The 22,343-nt window shown below is 34.3% G+C and overlaps 2 protein-coding genes and 1 pseudogene across 2 annotated transcripts; 2 read left to right on the top strand and 1 right to left on the bottom strand.

Moving 5' to 3' along the window:
- The first annotated feature begins 3,352 nt into the window (after nucleotides 1-3,352).
- Nucleotides 3,353-5,277, top strand: LOC107425840 (cytochrome P450 94A1-like; annotated as a pseudogene).
- Nucleotides 5,278-7,975: 2,698 nt separating this feature from the next.
- Nucleotides 7,976-9,826, bottom strand: LOC107425886 (cytochrome P450 94A2). The gene has a single exon (XM_016035934.4). The coding sequence runs from the start codon at nucleotides 9,689-9,691 to the stop codon at nucleotides 8,162-8,164; it is 1,530 nt and encodes a 509-aa protein (XP_015891420.3). The 5' UTR covers nucleotides 9,692-9,826; the 3' UTR covers nucleotides 7,976-8,161.
- Nucleotides 9,827-11,371: 1,545 nt separating this feature from the next.
- Nucleotides 11,372-12,683, top strand: LOC132799513 (cytochrome P450 94A2-like). The gene has a single exon (XM_060811565.1). It carries the CDS (start codon nucleotides 12,093-12,095, stop codon nucleotides 12,597-12,599), a length of 507 nt encoding a protein of 168 aa, XP_060667548.1. The 5' UTR covers nucleotides 11,372-12,092; the 3' UTR covers nucleotides 12,600-12,683.
- The last annotated feature ends 9,660 nt before the right edge of the window (nucleotides 12,684-22,343 follow it).

Raw genomic sequence — 22,343 nt, 5'->3', positions numbered from 1 at the left:
CCCGTGGGACGGTGTAATTTCGTAAATTCCATGAGGGCAGCAATTTTTCTATTAAAATTTTTATAGATTTCTTTTTTTGTCCCCACATCAAAACTTTTGTAAAGGAAGAAGCACAAGGATAACACAGTAATTTCCCAATCGGGAGAAAGCCTAAGTATGTTCTTTTGAAACAAGACCGTTAATATCCCAAAAAATATCCCAATTGATGAGAAATTAATTTCAACTCTTTATACATACAAATTCAAAGTAAATGACACTTAATTTCCACAGTGAGATTTATTAGCCACAAAAGGTAATTATAAAATTTTATCTAGGAGTATTATTATTGTTTTTAAGTGGAAATTATTACAAATTAATCATACATGATTAAAATTTCCACCATATATATAGCATAGCTAGCCGACGAGAGGGACTTGAGTGACAATCCCACTTTGATTGACCCAAACCCGAACTCTGTTGCAGCTAAAGTCTTTACTGACAGGACTTCCTTCGAGGATGAAAATGGCTTTGACATTGCGATTCTGTTGCTCTATCTTTCGCGCTGCCTCTTCACCTTTTTCTCCCACCAGCTCTGGCCACGAATTCTTACCTACATACCCACACATAATATTTCATATCAATATTCTCAGCCTTAACCATATATTAATTATTTCTAAATATGCACGAAATATGTACCGTTGCTTATATATATATATATATGATGATGATGAACAAAAAGAAAAAGAAAAAACAGAAAAAAAAAAAAAACATATAAAATTCATTACATGGACAGAACTCAGATTCCATTCATCGACCTCAATCTCTTTCCTTCCTTTCTATTGAGGATCGAAGCTAGCAAAGGGGCTGGGGGTATATATAAGATTCAAAAGGGATTGTTCCTCTTCAATCTTGGAGTAGCTGACTCCTAGGTATAGACCACATCTTTTGACTCCTTAAGTTGAAGTGACATCTTCATCATATTAAATTTATATCTCTTTCCTTTTAATTAAACTTTGTGCTGTGCCTATGCCTAATTGAAGAAATCAAAAAATTAAGAGGTGTTTGACATTGATCTAATGGGGGCATTGCAAGTTTGATTCCAACTTTGTGTTGCAAGTACTAGTTGTCTGTTTGTCTGGGTGGAAATTTTCCAATTAAAATATAATTCATATGTTTTAGCTAGTAAAATGTAAATATAATTCATAAGGAAACTATAGTTGAGGTTGTGCAATTAATCAGATCTCTCATCAAAGTGATTAAGAAGACTATGTTTGATCTGTTGTGTTTAAGTTATTTAAGCTAATGCTGACTTTGAATTGGCTATAAATTATGCTGCCTAAGCTCTTTTAGGTCGAAATAGTGACTCTTAATTGCGATAATGCATGAATTATACACTGCGTTGACTTTGTGACCTTATCCTACTTTCCATCTCACTATATGAGGTCCATTGTCTTATAGGCAGTAGCTTGGCCCACTTCGTCTTAATAAAAGAGCGAGGTTCAATCAAAAGCCCTTTATTTATTTATTTATCTATAGTTATTCCTTTTTGGTAATATATTTATCTATATAGTTATTCAAAGTGAAAAGAAAGACCTGATTTTGGCCTTTTTAATAGCACCGCTGCCGCTGCGAAATTTTGGAAACTTTTCTTAAATTTCAATTCACTGATCTAGCTATCTAATTCTCTTTAAAACAACACATATAAGACAATATGTTAAACTTTGGAGTTCTAAATGTTAAAATACACGGTAAAATTAAAAAAGAAAAAAAATCAAAATCAAAAAGGGGATTTGGGAAAATTTTAAAATATACTGGGAAATTTTATAAATTTTTGGGGAAATTTATAAACATTTTGGGAAAATTTATAAACATTTATAAAAGTTAATTCCAATGGTTTAGCTATATATAGTTGTTCAAGAAAACATATATAAAAACAGTATTTTAAACTTTAGATTTCTAAATCTCAAAAAAAAAAAAAAAAGGGGTAAAATTGAAAAATAAGAAATATTTGAGAAACTGTTAAACTTTTGGGAGTTTTAAAAACTTTTCTAATATTTAAGTTCAATGAACTAGGTGCCTATATTTCTGTAAAAAAACATATATTTATACATTATTTAAAACTTAGTATTTTAAAACTCAAAAAAGAATATGGTAAAATTGAACGATATAAAAGATTTAAGAAACTTATAAACACTTGGACAAATTTTGATAACATTTTTCTGAATTTTAATTTCAGTAGTCTAGATACCTATATATATGCATATATATATTTCAATTGGCACTAGATGCTGGGCAAGAACGATTAGTAGAAACATTACTGTGTATATATAATATATTAATAATAATACAAGAAACCCGAATTGAAGGTGTATAGCTTACTGGTCAATCCGAGGGATTAGGACTTGGAGTGATCATCCCACTTTCAGGACCCACACCCGAACCCTCTTTGCAACTCAACTCTCAAGTCCTTTGATCGGGGGCTACCTTGCAGGAAGACTGTGACGTCCGTTTTTCTGAAAAGTGGCCAACTTTTTCATATTGCCTATTCGGGTTTCTCTGACTTTATATATAATTTTCTTATTGTTTCAACTACTCTATGGCTAATATCCTTTGCTGATTTGATCGATTAATTTCCTCATGAAATCAGAAAAGTAAGAATTTGCCTAGTATTCTCATATCTTTTTGGTGAACCACCTGCAATGTATTACATACAAATTGCTGCCTATAAAATATTATATATAAAGAATTACTACCATAAAAATCACATTTAAATTGCACACACCAAATAATCAGTTGAGAAAGATATCACATGCAGGAAAATCATATGTAAATTGCACCTAGGTGATCAGAAAGATCACATGTAAGATTTAACGCACCAATTACACAAGGAAAGATTACATGTAAAAGACATCGCCAACCAAGAGGGCGACAGTACTATTATTTTTTAATTTCTTTTTTGGTAATAAGCGGGTGACAATAAAAGAGAGCTACGAAAGGAGGAGGTCGGTCCTGTGTGGCTAACATCGGTTGAGTAGAGAATAAAATCCCATGCCAACGACAAATATACTACATCATGCATAGCCTATTTTAAATGGATAGCACCTTCTTTTTTTGTTTTGTGTTTAAATGGTTAGCTCCTTTAATGATGACACGTATATATATATAGCCATACAACGCCATAATACGACAAGATATTATGTGTTTAGGTTTGCTAGATCTAGACATGTCAAAAAATACACTTAGTGCAACATGTTGGAGGATGTTAGAGTGGATATTAATTTTATTAAAGTGTTGTGATAAAATACGGGCTATATATATACTCAATTATAAAGTTAAGATCTGTGCAACCAATTAACCATCTTTATCATCCACCATGCTTCCTCAACTCTATTTCTCTTTCTCCTTCTTCATCCTTACCCTGCTCTTTTTCTTCTTCATCAAGAAGAAGAGCTCCATTCACACAAAATCATTATCTCCCTCCTCCTCAACCCAACTACTCCCCAAGATATATCCAATTGCCGGCCACTTCTTTGCCATCTTCCGCAACCAGTACCGCCACAACCAATTCTATGCTGAGGTTCTCCAGAACTCTCCCTCCGCCATCTTCGTGTTTAGGAACTTATTCGGCCCCAATGAGATTGTAACGGCCAACCCTGCCGTGTTTCAGTATATTCTCAAGACCAAATTCCCCAACTACCCAAAAGGCGAGGCCTTTAGAATCTCATTCTCTAATTGTTGTGGTTCTCTGACCATTTTAGAGAAGAAATATGAGAAAAAAAATAAAAAAAAATTCTATTATTCTTTTGGAAATAGAATATAAAACACAAAACTTTTCTCTCTCAGATTCTCATGTGGAATCTCTCTCTATTTACTTTCAAACTCTCTCCTGGAATTTCAACTCTTCTCTCAAGCTCTCTGGAGTCTTAACAGCTCTCAACACTCCTCACTTGGAATGATATTGAGATTGCTCGGCTTGGCTTTGAGATGCAATGGCATGGAACCTATTTATAGGCTCACAAATTCGGTGCATATCCTCCATCTTCAACCGGTTCTGACAATTGCCCACAATTATTGAGCAAGTTGTTTTTCGGTGTTAAATGCAGTAAACATTGTCAAAAATGGTGAGCTGCTGGTTTCACACTGATCTCCTTGGCGGCGGCATCTTCAATGCCGATGGTGATAACTGGAAGTTTCAGAGACAGATTGCGAGCCACCAATTCAATGCCAAGTCGCTCCGTTAATTCGTTGAGGTTGTTGTAGAAACTGAGCTCACTAATCGTCTTCTTCCAATCCTTTCCGTAGCCACCACTGATAAATCCTCCGTCCTCGATTTCCAGGATATCCTTCAGTGTTTCGCTTTCGACAACATATGCAACATCGCTTTCGGTTATGATCCTGCTTACCTATCACCCTCTCTCCCACATACGAAATTCGCAATCGCTTTCGACGACACAGTAAAGATTAGCGGCGTAAGGAGTGATCCATTGATCCCTATCATATGGAAAATCAAGAAGCTTTTCGGTATCGGCTCGGAGAAGCGGCTAGCGACTGCCATTTCAGAAGTGCGCGACTTCGCCATCACTGTAATTAGAGAAAAAAAAAAAAGAATTCATCGAGAAGAGCTCGCTAGAGTTAGCTGATTTGCTGTCTAGGTTCTTGAGCTTGGGTCATTCCGACGAGAGCTTCATAACCGACAGAGTCATAAGCTTCATACTGGCAGGGAGGGACACGACGCCGTCAGCTCTCACGTGGTTCTTCTGGCTAATCTCCAGAAACCCACAAATAGAAAACGAAATCCTCGAAGAAATCAATGAGAAACCTTCAGAGACTAGTCATTCAGCCTATGACGAGGTGAAGGACCTTGTATATACGCATGCCGCAATATGCAACAGCATGCCACTGTATCCACCGGTACCGGCTGATAATAAGGAAGCAGCAAAGGACGACATACTGCCAGATGGAACAGTGGTGAAGAAGGGGGAGAAGGTGATGTACCATTTGTATGCCATGGGGAGGATGGAGAGTGTTTGGGGGAAAGACTGGGCGGAGTACAGGCCTGAACGGTGGCTGGAACCGGAACGGGTGGACGAAGACACTAAGAAGAAGTACAGGAGGTTTGTGGGTAGAGATCCGTACAGTTACCCGGTGTTCCAGGTGGGACCACGATCGTGTATGGGGAAGAAAATGGCATTCTTGCAGATGAAGAGAGTGGTAGCTGAGGTTCTGCGTCGGTTTCGGGTGGTGCCAGCAATGGTTTCCGGTGAGGTTCAAGAAAGGTCTCAGACTTTTAGTGACTAATATTACAAACTGTAATTATTACTGCTAGTCTGCTACATTAATAATCGTTTGAAGGGTTCGGTTTGGCCGTTCAATATTTGCTCTGTGTACTCGAATATATATAGACGTTGATATATATATATATATATATAGAGAGAGAGAGAGAGAGGAGAAATAGTGGTACAAATGAATCTAATGTAAATTTGAACAATCCAAGTTTCAGAAACAAAAGAAAAAAAACAATCCAAATAAAGGGAAAATTCAGGCTCTGAACGGGTTTATAGCGTGTTCATCAGGTCGATAGGTTGGAAAACCAAGATCAAGGCAAAATAGTACACAAGGAAGTCAAGATTTGGTGATCAACATTTCAAAATATACTCTGTTGAAATTGATTTAAACAGTCTTCCAAGATATCCAAGATACTGGGGAAAAAAAAAAAAAGTTCAATGTTCTTCCTTATGAAAAAAAATGATATTCAATGAGGCTATCTGTAAAAAGGTCCATGTCAATCTTGAAAGTAAAAATGTCCACAAAAGAAATTTAAAAATGTATTTCCCTATTTCAATTTAACATGGTTTAATGAGTTTTATTAAGAAAAAAAAAATTAATGAGTTTGGCATAACATTAAAAAGGATGCTGGCATTCGTATGTGTTGCTATTTTTTGAGAGTTGGAAATGAAGAGCAACGCAAATTCGAGGTGTTTTTTTTTTTTTTTTTTTTTTTTTTTTTTTTTTTTTTTTTTTACGAGGGATTTCCTAATTATAAGGAAAAAGAGATCGTAAGTTCATATGTAAGAGGCCCAAACGGCGGTCATAAAAAGAGGGATTTACGTTTTATTTTTAATTTGCTTTGCTGCACTTATTATGCAAAGAGAAGAGGAACAATTTGGTCAAGTCAAAGTATGTCTAAGAGCTAGAAAAATTGTTGCCTGTTCTCTTTCATGTTAAAAAGTGTTTCCTTTACGTTAAATACTAAATCTTTCTATATATTTGACTAATTTTAAACCTTTTGGTTTCACAATTAACCAAATTAAACTGCTTTGAAGTACTCCGTATATTATAAATCTCCACCTTTCTTAGGGATTAAGGAACAAATAAAAATGTCAACTATATATAATAATTTTTTCCCAGCAACTATATATATATATATATATATTTTTCTTTCTAAAATTCCAGTTAACTATATAGTATATATGCTGTCTAACAATATATATGTGCAAACATATATTCTATGCAAAATATATATTTGCGGTCAAGAAATGTAGATATATTAGTGATGACTGCGTAAGCAAATTGTCAGAAACCTAAACAAGTATACGAATATTTTTATTTTGATTAAAACTTATACCTAAAACATAACGTTGAGCTTAATTTCACATTAATTTCCAAATAAAGTCATGGGTCCTTCACAAAATCCATTAGCGTCATTGCGCACTTCATCAGTGACACACAAAAACGCCGCTTTTACTTTGTCGCTCGCAACACTCTTTTCTAACGGTTTTTCTTCTGTCTGTGTTAATTTCAAACAGACTAGGAAAAGCCCCCATTATCATATATGAATGGTTGATCAAAAAACTTAAAAAATAAAAATCCCGTGAATATATCTGTTTTATTGATTAGAGCATATATTAATATATTATAGGGTTTAACAGTCCAGCAAATTAAATCTTAAGGCTCAGGACGAGTTGATTTCTAGGTTGGGAAAGTGAAATTCGGTCAAATTATTCACAACAAATTCGATCAACTTAGACGGACCAAAAAATATATCTATATTATATATAAAAGTAAGATAAGCATTAGAAATTTTTTCTACATGTCATTGTTAAATTTATTTGGTTCTTCTCCATGAGCATAAAAATAAGTATAATATTAATTTATTTGTTTAGGTTTATTTATCTAATGTTATAAACAATTATTTCAAAAATATTAATTAATTATTATTTATGTAGATATCTCATTTTTTTAAAAATATATCTTCTTAACCGGTTGAATAATATGATAATAGATTATGAAAAAAATACTTTTTATATAAAAAAGTAAAATATTAATAAATTGTACAAAAACTACACAAATATAATTCTAAATTACATTATATAATTCATTAAACAAACTAACTAATGCACTATATTAACATTATATATACACAAATCAATTAATCATTAATTTAAAATTTAATTTTTTTTTACTTTTTGCTTGAATTAAAATTTAAAATTATTGATCTATATAACTTTTTTATTTTCATAAATTATAAAATTAATTTTCCATATTCAAAGTACACTAATTTAAAATTTAAAATTTTCGATATAGAAGCTCTTTAAATTTTTAAAATATCGTGCTGCGAGTTCAGATCAGAAAGGAATGGCCCGCGAATATATGAACAGTTTGTAGGTTTTTCTGTATTGGAATTGCTGGAGAAATCTTCGGCCATATCTTCTGACGCACACTCATCCATAAAATCTTCCAATGGCTCTCTCTCTCTCTCTCTCTCTCTCTCTCTCTCTCTCTCTCTCTCTCCGTGATTTATTGTACAGTAGTATTTTATTTATTTATTTATTTTTCAATGGCGCTCTCTCCCTATTGGTACAATGCGATGAATTATTAATGAAGTAGGGAGGACAATGATCTTGTTCATTCAATTGGACCTTAACTCGTATTTTTGTTTTTAACATTCAAAATCAAAGTCACCTAACATATATCTCTTCCCCGAAAAATAAAAAAATAAAAAATACATATTTATATATATATATAGATAACAAAATATATAATATATTCTACTTAAAACAAAACCTCAAACAATTATCTTAAAATTCCAATACCTAACCAAATAAACAAAACATAATATTAACTTTAACAGGCAAAGATACTCTTCTTTCAATTCTTTGCCACAAACTTGCTCTTCTTTGCATTACTCTGTTCCACCCCTTTCCACAAACCTCAACGGAAACCCACCTTTCATTTTGGAAGACAAGTTAGAAATGAACACTGGCTCAGTCCCTTCCGCCATCGCCGGCACCACCCGGAACCGGCGCAGAACCCCAGCTGCCACCCTTTTCATCTGCAAGAATGCCATTTCTTTCCCCAAACATATCCTTGGCCCTGCCTGGAACACAGGGTAACTGTAGGAGTCCCTCATCACTAAGCTCCACTTCTTGCTCTCCTCGTTCCATTCCAGCCACCGTTCGGGTCTGTACTCCGCCCAATCTTTTCCCCATATGTTCTCCATCCTCCCCATTGCGTATGGATGGTACGTCACCTTATCCCCCTTCTTCACCACCGTTCCATCTGGCAATACGTCATCCACCACCGCCTCTTTAGTATCCGCAGGGACCGGAGGATAGAGCCGCATGCTCTCGCACAATGCGGCCTGAGTGTATACCATTTCTTTCACTTCGCTGTAAACTGTAGTCTCTGATTGCTCGTTGATTTCTTTCAGAATTTGCTTCTCTACATGTGGATTGATAGCCACGAGCCAGAAAAACCACGTGAGAGCCGCCGAGGTTGTGTCCTTCCCTGCCAGTATGAAGCTGATGACTATGTCCGTGACGAATTTCTCGTTGGAATGGCCGGAGCTCAAGAACCGAGACAGTAGATCGACGGAATCGAGAGAGCTTTTCTCGGCGAGTTCCTTTTTCTTTTCTCGGACAATGTGGGAGGCGAAATCTCTGACTTCCGAAATCGATTGAGCAAGCTGCTTTTCTGATCCGATGCCGAAAATCTTCTTGATTTTCCAAACCCATGGGACGAAGGAGAAACTCCTTTGGCTGCTAATCAAAACGGCTTCGTCAAAAGCCAGAGCGAATTTCGCATCCGGAAGAGATGGTGATAAGTAAGCGGGGTCGAATCCGAAAGCGATCTTGCAGATGTTGTCGAAAGCGAACCGCTGGAGTAGGTCTTGGAAATCGAGGACGGAATTATCAGACGCGGCTTCCGAGAGAATCGGAAGCAGACGATCGGAGAGCTCGGTTTCCACAACCGTCTCGACGAATTTCCGGAGCGATTTCGTGTTGAATTCGTGGCTGGCGACCTGTCTCTGAAACTTCCAGGTGTCGCCGTCGGCGTTGAAAATACCGTCGCCGAGGAAGTCGGTTAGGGGAATTCTAAAGGCATCGCCTTTTTGGTAGATGGAGAAGTTGGTCTTGAGAATGTGCTGGACCACGGAGGGGTTGGCCGTTGTGATCCGGCGGGCGCCGAATAATAGGCGGAAGACGAAGGTGGAGGCCGGAGAGATCTGGAGAATCTCGGTGGTGTATTGGTTGCGGCGGTGCTGGTTGGGTGAGATGGAGAAGTAATGACCGACTAATGGGTATGACTTTGGGAGTTGTTGTTTGGTTGAATTGGGAGATGACTTGTTCTTTTTCTTGGTGAAGACGTAGAGGAAGAGCAATGGAAGAATGAAAAGGAATGAGGATATTAAAAGTTGAGGAGGGATATTCATGGTAATCACTGGAAGGCAGGTTGGGATTGCTTTAATTTGCTGTGTGTGTCCGCACGTCTTGGTTGGACATTAGAAGTGGATATGGGTTGGAGGTGACTTTGGTAAAAGGCAGGTATTTATAAGTCGAAGATTAATAATGGTCTGCGTTTTTTGGTCAAGTCTAGGAATACCCAAAGTTGGAAAATTGTTTTTTTCTTTTTTTTTTTTGTTTTTCAATTGTTTTTTTTTTTTTTTTAAATTTTATAACTTGCATGGCAATGAATTCTGGTAGGGGGGATTGCCTTAATTTCTTTGTGTGTACGTCTTGGTTGGAAATTATAATTGGATATGGGAGAGGCTTGGTCAAGTTCTTTGCATTAATTATTGCTTAGCTCTATAAATATATACCTGCATCATCCATATGATTAATGGTTTGCGTTTTATGCTATGTTTGTAAATAAAAATAAGTTATAACGAAGCTTCCTTTTGGTGATTCAACAAAAAACAGAAGCTTCCTTTCGGTGGCTAGTGTGAACATTTCATTTCAGTTTTTGCATTAATTATTGGTTAGCTCTATAAATATATATTTGCATCATCCATAAAATTACGAAGACTTGACTTGTCCAAGTCCAGGAAAGTTATTATTATTTTCATATATATTGCGTAGACAATTTTGCAATAAGAATCTCGAAGATAATGTTTGTTTTTTGCAATTAAAATCATCACCACAAAATTACCAATAAATGTGTAATTTATATATAATTGACTAATTTATTGTCCTTTGTTTTCAATTTAATAAGGTGAATCAAGTAACAGATCAAAATGTTCACGTGCACGGATGTACGATGAGAAACGTTTTGCTAAGCAGAACCACATTTTTTTTATAAAAAAAATTAAGGGAAATATGGTATTTTTATTAACAATTGAGAAATTTACTTAAATGATTTGAAAAAACAAAAGAGAAAAATTACTTTTATATATATATATATATATTTATACTTCTGCGTGAGCAAAGTCGTCACAAAAGCTCCCCAAAAAAGTCAATTCCTTAACCAAAAAGCTAGTAAAGTCACATTGACCATCGTCACCCGTGACCTGGTCGTATGTACCAGCTTCCAGGAAGCCAGCTCTAATTTGTGCAGTGTTCTAAAAAAGATTTCAAATTGGTTGCTTACTGCTAGATTACGGTTTATTTTGTCCCAATAATTCAAAATTTAAAATAAAATGTGAATAACAAAAATATAATATTGCAATCATTGTTTTGTCTTTTATGATTGAATAAATTTTATATTTTTCTTTTGGTGAAATACTAAATCCTACCTAATTTATAAAATTCCTCTTGTTGGGTTGTTCCTTGTTTAATGTGATATTGAATTTTCGTTTTAGGTCTTTTAGATTATAAATTATTATAACGATAAAATCAAAATAGTAAAGTAAAAGAAACTTGTTTTCTATTAGAAAGAGTCGAGGAATCATTGTGGGTGGTGAAGTGGTAATTAATTATAATTAAATGGTAAGCTCCCTTTTAGTGACCAGTTCCAATTTGTTTTGCCTCTTGGTGGGAAAATTTGAATTGGATAATGATATTATATAATATGAGGAAATGCAGCGAAGGGCTATGAAATATATATATATATATATATATGTATAAATATATATCAATATATATGTATATATAATTTATAAATCATGATGTATAATTAATTGTGAAATAGAGGTGTCATTTCTTAGGGATAAAAGAACAGATTAATGTATTCAAAATTCGCAATCGCTTTCAACGACGCAGTAAAGATTAGCGGCAAAAGGAATGATTCATTGATCCCTATCATATGGAAAATCAAGAAGTTTTTCGGTATCGGATCGGAGAACTGACATTTCAGAAGTGCGCGACTTCGCCATCCCTGTAATTAGAGAAAAAAAGATGGAACTCAGTGAGAAGAGCTCGTTAGAGTCAGCGGATTTGCTGTCTATGTTCTTGAGCTTGGGTCATTCCGACGAGAACTTCATAACCGACTTTGTCATAAGCTTCATACTGGCGGGGAGGGACACGACGTAGTCAGCTCTCACATGGTTCTTCTGGCTAATCTCCAGAAACCCACAAATAGAAAACGAAATCCTCAAAGAAATCAATGAGAAACCGTCAGAGACTAGTAATTCAGCCTATGATACCATGAGAGTTTTATAAACTAAAGATATAAAATATTAAAGGCCTTACTTTATTGACTTGCAGTGTAAGTATATATACAGGAAAGCTGATAACACCACACCCCTAGTCATCCTTATCTGAAGGTAGTATCAACATAGGATAGGTACAACAGGATGGGTCACTTATCTAACCAGATTACACGTGAGTTACCCTTTGGTATTATCTAGTGACACATCAGCTGGGATACTTGTTTATCTATCAGACGAGGTGAAGGACATGGTATATACGCATGCCGCAATATGCGAGAGCATGCGACTATATCCACGGGTACCGGCTGATAATAAGGAAGCAGCAAAGGACGACACACTGCCAGATGGAACAGTGGTGAAGGAGGGGGAGAAGGTGACGTACCATCCGTCCGCCATGGGGAGGATGGAGAGCGTTTGGGGGAAAGACTGGGCGGAGTACAGGCCTGAACGGTGGCTGGAACCGGAACGGGTCGACAAAGACACTAAGAAGTACTGGAGGTTTGTGGGTAGAGATCCGTACAGCTACCCAGTGTTCCAGGCGGGACCACGAACGTGTTTGGGGAAGGAAATGGCATTCTTGCAGATGAAGAGAGTGGTAGCTGAGGTTCTGCGTCTGTTCCGGGTGGCGCCGGCAATGGCTGAAGGCGTTGAGCCTGTGTATGTTTCCTACGTGACTTCCAAAATGCATACTGGGTTTCCGGTGAGGATTCAAGAAAGGTCTCAGACTTTTAGTGACTCATGTTTTAAACTGTAATTATTACTGCTTGTCTGCTACATTAATAATGGTTTGAATTGCTATATAGATTGCATGGTTGCCACGTGCATTCATTTAATTTTATTTCCTTTATTTATTATTTTGCAATATTTTTAGCAGTTTAAACGTTTATTTTTATTTATCTGTGCATGCTTGCATTGCATTTAATTGGCTGAAAGATGTTTGAATATTAAATATTGATTGTAAGTATGTTAACTTATTCACAGTAAAAGTATTATGTTTTCTGAAGTCGAGATCACCTTTTCGATAATATGCTAATTGGAGAAGATATTTTCACAAATCTGTATCAGTTACAATTGAAATGTACACTTATATATATATATATATATATATAACAAATCGTATTTATTTTCAAAAAAAAAAAAATCGTATTTACTACTCTGATATGCTATGTGCTCGAATATATATAGACGTTGATATATATATAAAAAAAAAAATTATATATATATATATATAGAGAGAGAGAGAGAGAGAGACAGAGAAAGAGAAAGAGAGAGAGAGAGAGAGAGAGAGAGAGAGAGAGAGAGAGACAGAGACAGAGACAGAGAAATAGTAGTACAAATTAATCTAATGTAAAGGGAAAATTCAGGCTCTGAACGGGTTTATAGCGTGTTTATTAGGTTGATAGGTTGGAAAACCAAGATCGCAAAATAGTACACAAGGAAGTCAAGATTGGGTGATCAACATTTCAAAGTATACTCGCTTGAAATTGATTTAAATAGTCTTCCAAGAAATCCAAGATACTGAGAAAAAAAAAAAAATTCAATGTTCTTCCGTATGATAAAAATGATATTCAAAGAGGCTATTTGTAAAAAGGTCCATGTCAATCTTGAAAGTAAAAATTTCCACAAAAGAAATTTAAAAATGCATTTCCCTTTCAATCTAACATGGTTTAATCCGATTTATTAAGGGAAAAAAAAAGGAGAGTTTGGCAATTGGTATAACATTAAAAAGGATGCTGGCATTTGTATTTGTTGCTCTTTTATGAGAGTTGGCAATGAAGAGCATCACAAATTCAAGGTGATTTTTCCTTCTTCTTTTTTTTTTTTTTTTCCCCATTTACGAGGGATTTACTAATTATAAGGAAAAAGAGATCTTAAGTTCATGTAAGAGGGCCCAAACGGCGGTCATAAAAAGAGGGATTTACGTTTTATTAATTTAATTTGCTTTGCTGCACTTATTATCAAAAGAGAAGAGGAAGAATCTGGTCAAGTCAAAGTATATCTAAGAGCTAGAAAAATTGTTGCCTGTTCTCTTTCATGTTAAAAATTGTTTCCTGCACGTTAAATACTAAATCTTTCTACGTAATATGAGAAATTCGTTGATTAGCGATGCAATTAAATGCACTAAATGAAATAAACAAAAATGCATTTTAGCACGTCGCCTAACGTCCTGTCGCTAAAAACATTATACCAACGGCGACGTATAAATAAAAATCGCCTAATGTGGACGAAACGGCAATGCCGTATAAAAACACATCACTAAATGTAAAGAGACTTGCAACTTTAAAAGTAGAGGAATCCGCGAGTCTAAACACCTACGTCACTAATTGCTAGCATTTGTAGCGACATATACATACGGCATCGCTGTTTTATTGAAATTAATGCATCGCTAATATGGAAGAAACAACGACTCTACATTTATGAGTCGCTAATTGTTATCATTTTTTGTGATTTATTATACTTCATCGCTTTTTTATGTAAACTATGAATCTCTAATATGGAAGAAACAGCGACCCTATAGTTATGAGTTGCTAATTGTGTGACTGTTTAGTGACTTATTATATTCCGTTGCTGTTTTATGTAAATTTATGCGTCGCTAAGTTGTAGAATTTTTAACGACTTGTGTAGTTATACGTCGCCGTTTAATTAAAACTATGTGTCGCTAATTTCATATATGTTTAACCTTTAGTTACTCTTTTTTTTGCGTCGCTATATATTTAAATAAAGCATCACTAAAAACTATCACGCAAGTCTAGAGCGTCGCTAAAGGTCGAAAATGGCAACCAGGTTGTTATTATGCGTCGCTAAAGATCGAAAATGGCGACAATGTTGTTATTATGCGTCGCGAAATGTCTAAAAAATGGCAACCATTTTGTTATTATGCGTCAACTCTCTTCTTGTATGTCTCCATTTCCTTTTTCTAATTTGCTTTTTGTAATTTTGTTACAATTTATTAAAAAATAATAAATACAAAAAAAATTAAAATTAGCTTCATTCAAAGTAATTAGAATACAAAAATTGAAAGTAAACAGTTGCATAACAAAATAATTATCAAATAAATTAAATAATATCTTATGAAATATTTTTACAATTCTGTATACTATTGTATATGCAAAAGCAAAAGCAGTATTAACTAAATCTCCATGAATTGCATATTCATTGAGATGGAAGTTGCCATCCCGTTATTGATGATATTACACACCCTCATGCTGCATATGAAAAAATTAATAAATTTATAAACACTTATGCAAAATAAATATATATTAAGTATGAAAAAGTAATAAATTAGTAGATGAAAATTTAAAGAATATTATTGTTGTTCTTATGAAAGCGAATAACAAAATTAATTAAATGGATAATAATAAATGTCATAAATATTACTTAAAACATATAAATAAATCTACGTACCAATTTATTTAGAAGGTATTTGTTATCCATATCCCCTCACAGTCGTTACGAATATAGTCACTCTCACATTCATCCTCATTATCATTTTCATCAACACTTGGCAACTATATGACAAATGGATTGTGAGCCATCATAGTATCGCCAAGAACATCTTCTTCAACCAATTCTTCTTCAACAAAAGTATGATGTTGTGGTGGAGTTAAAACAACTAACCATCTCGAATCAAGTTGATCTTCAACATAAAATACTTGTTGAACTTGTGAAGCCATAATGAATGGGTCAGATTTATATCCAATTTTATTTAAGTTAACACATGTAAAACCCCATCTCATCAACTTTCACACCGCTGCTGTCAACCCAATCACACTTGAACATAGGAACTCGAAACACAATGTAATTGACATCCCAAATTTCTCTTATGACCCCGTAGTATGCCATCTCAGCAAAAATTGGGTTATTATCCTTAGCACTAGCAAAATGCTCACTTTTGGCAATTACTTTGACACCATTATTCTGGGTGACCCGCTTAGTATCCCTATCTAAAGTGTTGAATTGAACCCCTCTAATCTCATATCCTTCATGTTTCGTTACTATCCATTGTGGACCATGGGCTATCCATCTTAATGTTTCAGAAACTATGTGATTTGGTTGACTTCGCTCCTGTTCAATCTGGTCAATTGACAAAATATGAAAAATATTTATTCACTAAAGCTAAAGCTAAAACAATGATACCATATTAAATATTTAACTTCTCCATACCTTATCACGTAACCAGTAAATAAATATACGTTTGTGTTTATCTTGAAACCATTTTGCTTTTTTTCCTCGATTTTTTTTGCTTGACTTCAAGTCTTCAAAATGAATACTAAAACAAAGAAAAGTTTTTGTAATTAATAAATATATTCAAAATATCAACTTATTTATGCATATTAATATATTCAAAATATCAACTAATTTATAATCAAAATATATATATTCAAAATATCAACTAATTTATAATCTTAATATATATATTCAAAATATCAACTAATTTGTACATTAACATGTATATACGCACCTGACATAGGATGCCACTTCTGGTGCATTCGAAAGTACGCATCTATGGACTTGCTCCCAAAGTTGTTGATCAATTGATTGATTTTTTCCACCTTTAATGGGGGCACCAACATCATCTTCATTATTTAAGTTTTGATATCTACCAATGGGGTTTCCAACTGCCTCTAACCCTTTTTGAAATTCACTACAAAACTCAATCACTTATTCACAAATATAACTCTCAGCAATACAACCTTCTGGCCAATTTTTATTTCGAATATAACCTTTCAATACTTTCATGTACATCTCAAACGGGTACATCCATCTGAAATGTACTGGTCCACATAATCTGACCTCTCGAACCAAATAAATGTACAGTGAGGTGAACCATTACATCAAAAAAAGATGGTGGAAAGAATTTCTCTAGAAGACACAAAGTTGTAACAAGATCGTTTTGAATTTTGTCCAATTCAGCAACAATGATGGACTTCTTGCAAATCGCATTGAAAAAAAAACAAAGTCTTGCAATTGCATTTCTCACATTTTTAGAAAGGATTGCATGAATAGCAAAAGGCAAGAGTTGTTGCATCAATGTATGACAATCATGAGATTTCAATCCTACCAACTTTAAGTCCTCCATTGAAACAAGATTTCTAAAGTTTAAAGAATAACCATCTGGAACCCTTAAGTCCGCTAAACACTTACAAAACAATTTCTTCTCTTGCTTTGATAATGTATAGCAAGCCGGTGGTAGGAAAGTTCGATTTCCTTGCTGTTTAGGGGCTAAGTCTTTCTGCAAACCCATTTCTTATAAATCTAACCGAGCATTAACTCCATTCTTCGTCTTACCAAGAATATTGAGCAATGTACCATATATGCTCTCAAAAATATTTTTCTCAATATGCATGACATCTAAATTATGTCGCACATGGAGAAATTGCCAATATTCCAATTCGAAAAAAATGGACTTCTTCTTCCAACATTCTTCAGCATCAACAGTCCTTTTCCTTTTGTTTGAGTTATCAAAACTTATTGCATTCAGCTTAGCTAAGATTTCTTCTCCAGTCAACGGTATTGGAGGCAGTCCAAACTTTTGAAATCCATTGAAAGCCTTCTTTTGCTTTCTGTAGCAATGATTTGAAGGAAGAAATCTTCTATACCCGGTAAAACTCATTTTTTTCCCATGCTTTAGCCTTCTAGCAAAGGTATTTTCATTGCAAATTGGACAAGCATAATATCCCTTCATTGCATGACCAGATAAATTACCATAAGCTGGAAAATCGTTTACAGTCCATAGCAACACTACCTTCAAAGTGAATTTCTCTTGACGATAAGCATCAAAGACACTAACACCCTCGTTCCACAACTTCTGCAGGTCTTCAACTAATGGCTCCATGTATACATCAATATGATTGCCGGGTTGTTTGGGTCCATAAATGAGAAGACTCAACATCATAAATTTTCACTTCATACACAACCAAGGAGGAAGATTATACACAACTGTCATCACAAGCCAACAACTATACCTACTACTCAACATACTATATGGATTAACTCCATTGGCCGCGATCCCAAGTCTCAAATTCCTATCTTCTGATGCAAAGTTTGGCCATAAACGATCAATCAACTTCCAAGATGGAGAATCCACAGGGTGTTGCATTTCCCTATCTTAACCTTTCTCCCATTGGCATGCCATGTCAAATTCTTAGCCGTTTCAATACTACGAAACATTCTTTCAAAACGCGAAATAATAGGAAAGTACCATAAAACTTTATTTGGAATATTGCTAACAACTCCATTCTTACCAATTTTCCACCTAGAAGATCCACATTTAGGACATTCATTAAGGTCCACATATTCCTTCCTAAACAAAATACAACTTTTAGGACATGCATGAATCTTGGTGTACTCCATTCCCAAAGCACTCAAAGTCTTCTTAACATTGTACATGGATGTTGGCAACACATTGTCTGTTGGTAACATATCGGATACAATTGCAATAGTACATCAAAGCTCTTATCAAAATATCCATATCTTGCCTTTAAGTTATACAATTTAACCAAGGCCGATAACTTGGTAAATTTGGTGCAACCTCGGTACAAAGGTTTCTCCGTATCCTCCAATAACTTAGCAAATACATTAGGATCATTATCAAAATGATCAAAGACAGCACGGGTCATTTCTAAGTTATTGAAAGCCACGTCTTTCTCACTACCACTATCATTTCCATTAAATTCTACATTAATATTATCAAAATGAGAAGATGGTCCAATACCATCATTACATAACTCACCATGCCAAATCCATCTCCGATAATTGACATCAAACCCATTCCAAAATATATGACTTTTAATATCCCTAATAGAATGGATTTCCATATCTCCACATTTCATGCAAGGACACCGTATCGCATTACAATCATTGGCATTCTCCATGCTAAATTTCAAAAATTCCTTCACACCCTTAGCAAAATCGTATAATGTTCTATCTTTTGTTATCCACGATTTATCCATTTTCCTATCAATCTCTAAGCAAAACAATGTCAAGCAATATAACAAACAAAATATCGACAAAAGCAAGATTATGAAAACCCAACCAAACCTAACCTGCGGGTGAAATGGAAAAACAAAAAACAAAAAAAAAAAACAACCCACCACATGCCACCGTTAACCACTAATATACCCATGTAGCAATCCAATGAACATATATTCCATTAATCTAAAAGTAGAAAATAGTTTGTTCGTGCTCTTCACATAGAATTTTACCACACAACAAGGACTTATTGACCAATTCCACACATAAGTTTGATAAAAGGTTGTATTTTCACTTCTTATTACTTTAATGATTAGTTTGTTTGCTTTTAATAGTTGCAATCCTAATAAAATTTTTATTTGTTTTTCATATTTACATTTTATTTTCTATTTGAACTTCCAAGTCTTTATATTGTTTAATAAAAATTATGGAACAGACAACGCACGTAAACAAAAATCACGTCGCCTATTTGCATAATGATTGATTTTCCCCCCTCTTTGATGATCTTTTTTATCAAGTAGAGTTTGTTTTGTGTTTAAATTCGTAAGTCACTTAAATTGCATTATTTTTTTGAAAAAAATAAAAAGAACTAGCGATGTAGTCACTATATTATGCGTCGCTGTATCCCTTCCAAAAATCAATATGGCAACCCAGTTCCTTCATACTGTGTCGCCAATTCATTTTCTAATTTTTTTTCCTACTTAATTTCTGTTTTTTATTGTCCATCTACAAATATACCCATGTAGCAATCCAATGAACATATATTCCATTGATCTAAAAGTAGAAAACAGTTTTGTCCGTGGTCTTCACATAGAATTGTACCACACAACAAGGACTTATTGACCAATTTCACATATAAGTTTGATAAAAGGTTGTATTTTCACTTCTTATTACTTCAATGATTAGTTTGTTTGCTTTTAAAAGTTGCAATCCTAATAAAATTTTTATTTGTTTTTCATATTCACATTTTATTTTCCATTTAACCTTGCAAGTCTTATATAGGTTGATAAAACTTATTGAGCTGGCGACGCAAGGGAACAAATATCACGTCGCTTGTTCGCATAATGGTTGTTTTTTTCCCCTCTTTAATGATCTTGTTTTTCAAGTATTGTTGGTTTTGTGTTTAAATCTGCAACTCACTTAAATTGCATTTTTTTTTAAATAATAAGAACTAGTGACTTAGTAACTATAATATGTGTTGGAGACCCAGTTCCTTCATACTGCGCCGCCCGCATGTAAATATTGTCCGTTTTGAGCCTGCGGAATCCTCTTACAACCCAACCCTCATGGGTTTAAAATGCGTCTACAAGGGAAAGGTATCCACACGCTTATAAGTCATGCTTCGTTCCCCTTTCCAACCGATGTGGGACTTCACAATCCTCCCCCCTTGGGGCCCAGCGTCCTCGCTGGCACACCGATCCGGGTCCGGCTATGATACCATCTGTGACAGTCCAGACCACCCGCATGTAGATATTGTCCGCTTTGGGCCTGGGGAATCCTCTTATAATCCAGCCTTCACGGGTTTAAAACGCGTCTACAAGGGAAAGGTATTCACACGCTTATAAGCCATGTTTTGTTCCCCTTTCCAACCTATGTGGGACTTCACAAATATACACATGTAGCAATCCAATGAACATATATTCCATTGATCTAAAAGTAGAAAACAGCTTTGTCCATGCTCTTCATAGAGAATTGTACCACACAACAAGGACTTATTGACCAATTCTACACATAAGTTTGATAAAAGGCTGTATTTTCACTTGTTAGTGCTTCACTGATTAGTTTGTTTGCTTTTAAAAGTTTCAATCATTATAAAATTTTTATTTGTTTTTCATATTCACATTTTATTTTCTGTTTAACCTTGCAAGTCTTATATAGGTTGATAAAAATTATTGAACTAGCGACAAAAGTGAACAAATATCACGTCGCTTGTTCGCATAATGGTTGTTTTTTCCCCCTCTTTAATGATCTTGTTTTTCAAGTATTGTTTATTTTGTGTTTAAATATGCAAATCACTTTAATTGCATTTTTTTTAAAAAAAATGATAAGCATTAGCGACGTAGTTACCATATGATACGTCACCGGTTCCCTTTCCAAAATCAATATGGCAACCCAGTTTCTTCATACTGCATCGCCAATTCATGTTTTAATTTTTCCTTCTTAATTTTTATTTTTATTTTTCATCTACAAATATATCTATGTAGAAATCCAATGAACATATATTCCATTGATCTAAATGTAGAATTGTACCACACAACAAGGACTTATTTACCAATTCTACATATAAATTTTATAAAAGGCTGTATTTTCACTTGTTAGTACTTCAATGATTAGTTTATTTGCTTCTAAAAGTTTCAATCCTATAATATTTTTATTTGTTTTTCATATTCATATTGTATTTTCTATTTAAACATGCAAGTCTTTATATAGTGTGATAAAAATTATTGAACTGGCGACACAAGTGAACAAATATTACGTCGCTTGTTCGCATAATGGTTGTTTTTTTCCCCTCTTTAATGATCTTGTTTTTCAAGTGTTGTTTATTTTGTGTTTCAATCTACAAGTCACTTTAATTGTATTTTTTATTAAAAAAATAATAAGCACTGGCGACGTAGTTACTACATTGTGCATCACCGGTTCCCTTCTCAAAATTAATATGGCGACCCAGTTTCTTCATACTGCGTCGCCAATTCATATTTTAATTTTTTTCTTCTTAATTTTTGTTTTTTATTGTTCATCTACAAATATACCTATGTAGCAATCCAACGAATGTATATTCCATTGATCTAAATGTAGAATTGTACCACACAACAAAGACTTATTGACCAATTCTATACATAAGTTTGATAAAAGGCTGCATTTTCACTTGTTAATGCTTCAATGATAGTTTATTTGCTTTTAAAATTTGCAATCCTAATCAAATATTTATTTGTTTTTCATATTTACATTTTATTTGTTATTTAAACTTTCAAGTCTTCATTTTGTTTTAAAAAAAATTATTGAATCAGCAACCCATCTAAACTTAATCACGTCGCCTGTTCCTTTCTATGATTTTTTTTTTTTTTTGCTCCTTAATTATCTTGTTTTTCAGGTACAGTTTATTTTGTGTTTAATTTTGCAAGTCACTTAAATTGTATATATTGAAAAAAAAAAAAGTAGCAAAACGGCGACGTTATTACTATATAACACATCGCCAGTTCCCTTTTAATAATTTTTTTTTATTTGGCTTATATTTGAAGTACAATTTATTTTGTGTTCAAGTTTGGAAGCCTCTTAAATTGTTTTGTTTTTTTGGGGGGAAAAAACTTACTGCCGATGTAATATTTTTTCCTTAGAGTCGCCAGTTCCTTTTGAGATATATGTATATATATTTTGGGTCTTTAAATATATTTATTTGCCCCTAAACCCCTAAAATTACCAATAATAATGAAAATAATAAGAAACTAATATGGCACATCTTCCAACGGGCTTTCTTGTCAATCACTAACCCCAAGTACATATGTTAGGGGAAATTGAGTTTTGGAAG

Source organism: Ziziphus jujuba, chromosome 9 (genome assembly GCF_031755915.1).
Source record: "Ziziphus jujuba cultivar Dongzao chromosome 9, ASM3175591v1".
NCBI lineage: Eukaryota > Viridiplantae > Streptophyta > Magnoliopsida > Rosales > Rhamnaceae > Ziziphus > Ziziphus jujuba.
Note: the sequence above shows the minus strand (reverse complement) of the source record. Positions and strands in the feature narration are given on the sequence as shown.

Bases quoted from the DNA above. Each gene is read 5' to 3' on its own strand.
- LOC107425886 (XM_016035934.4), bottom strand. From the start codon at position 9,691: ATGAATATCCCTCCTCAACTTTTAATATCCTCATTCCTTTTCATTCTT.
- LOC132799513 (XM_060811565.1), top strand. From the start codon at position 12,093: ATGGTATATACGCATGCCGCAATATGCGAGAGCATGCGACTATATCCA.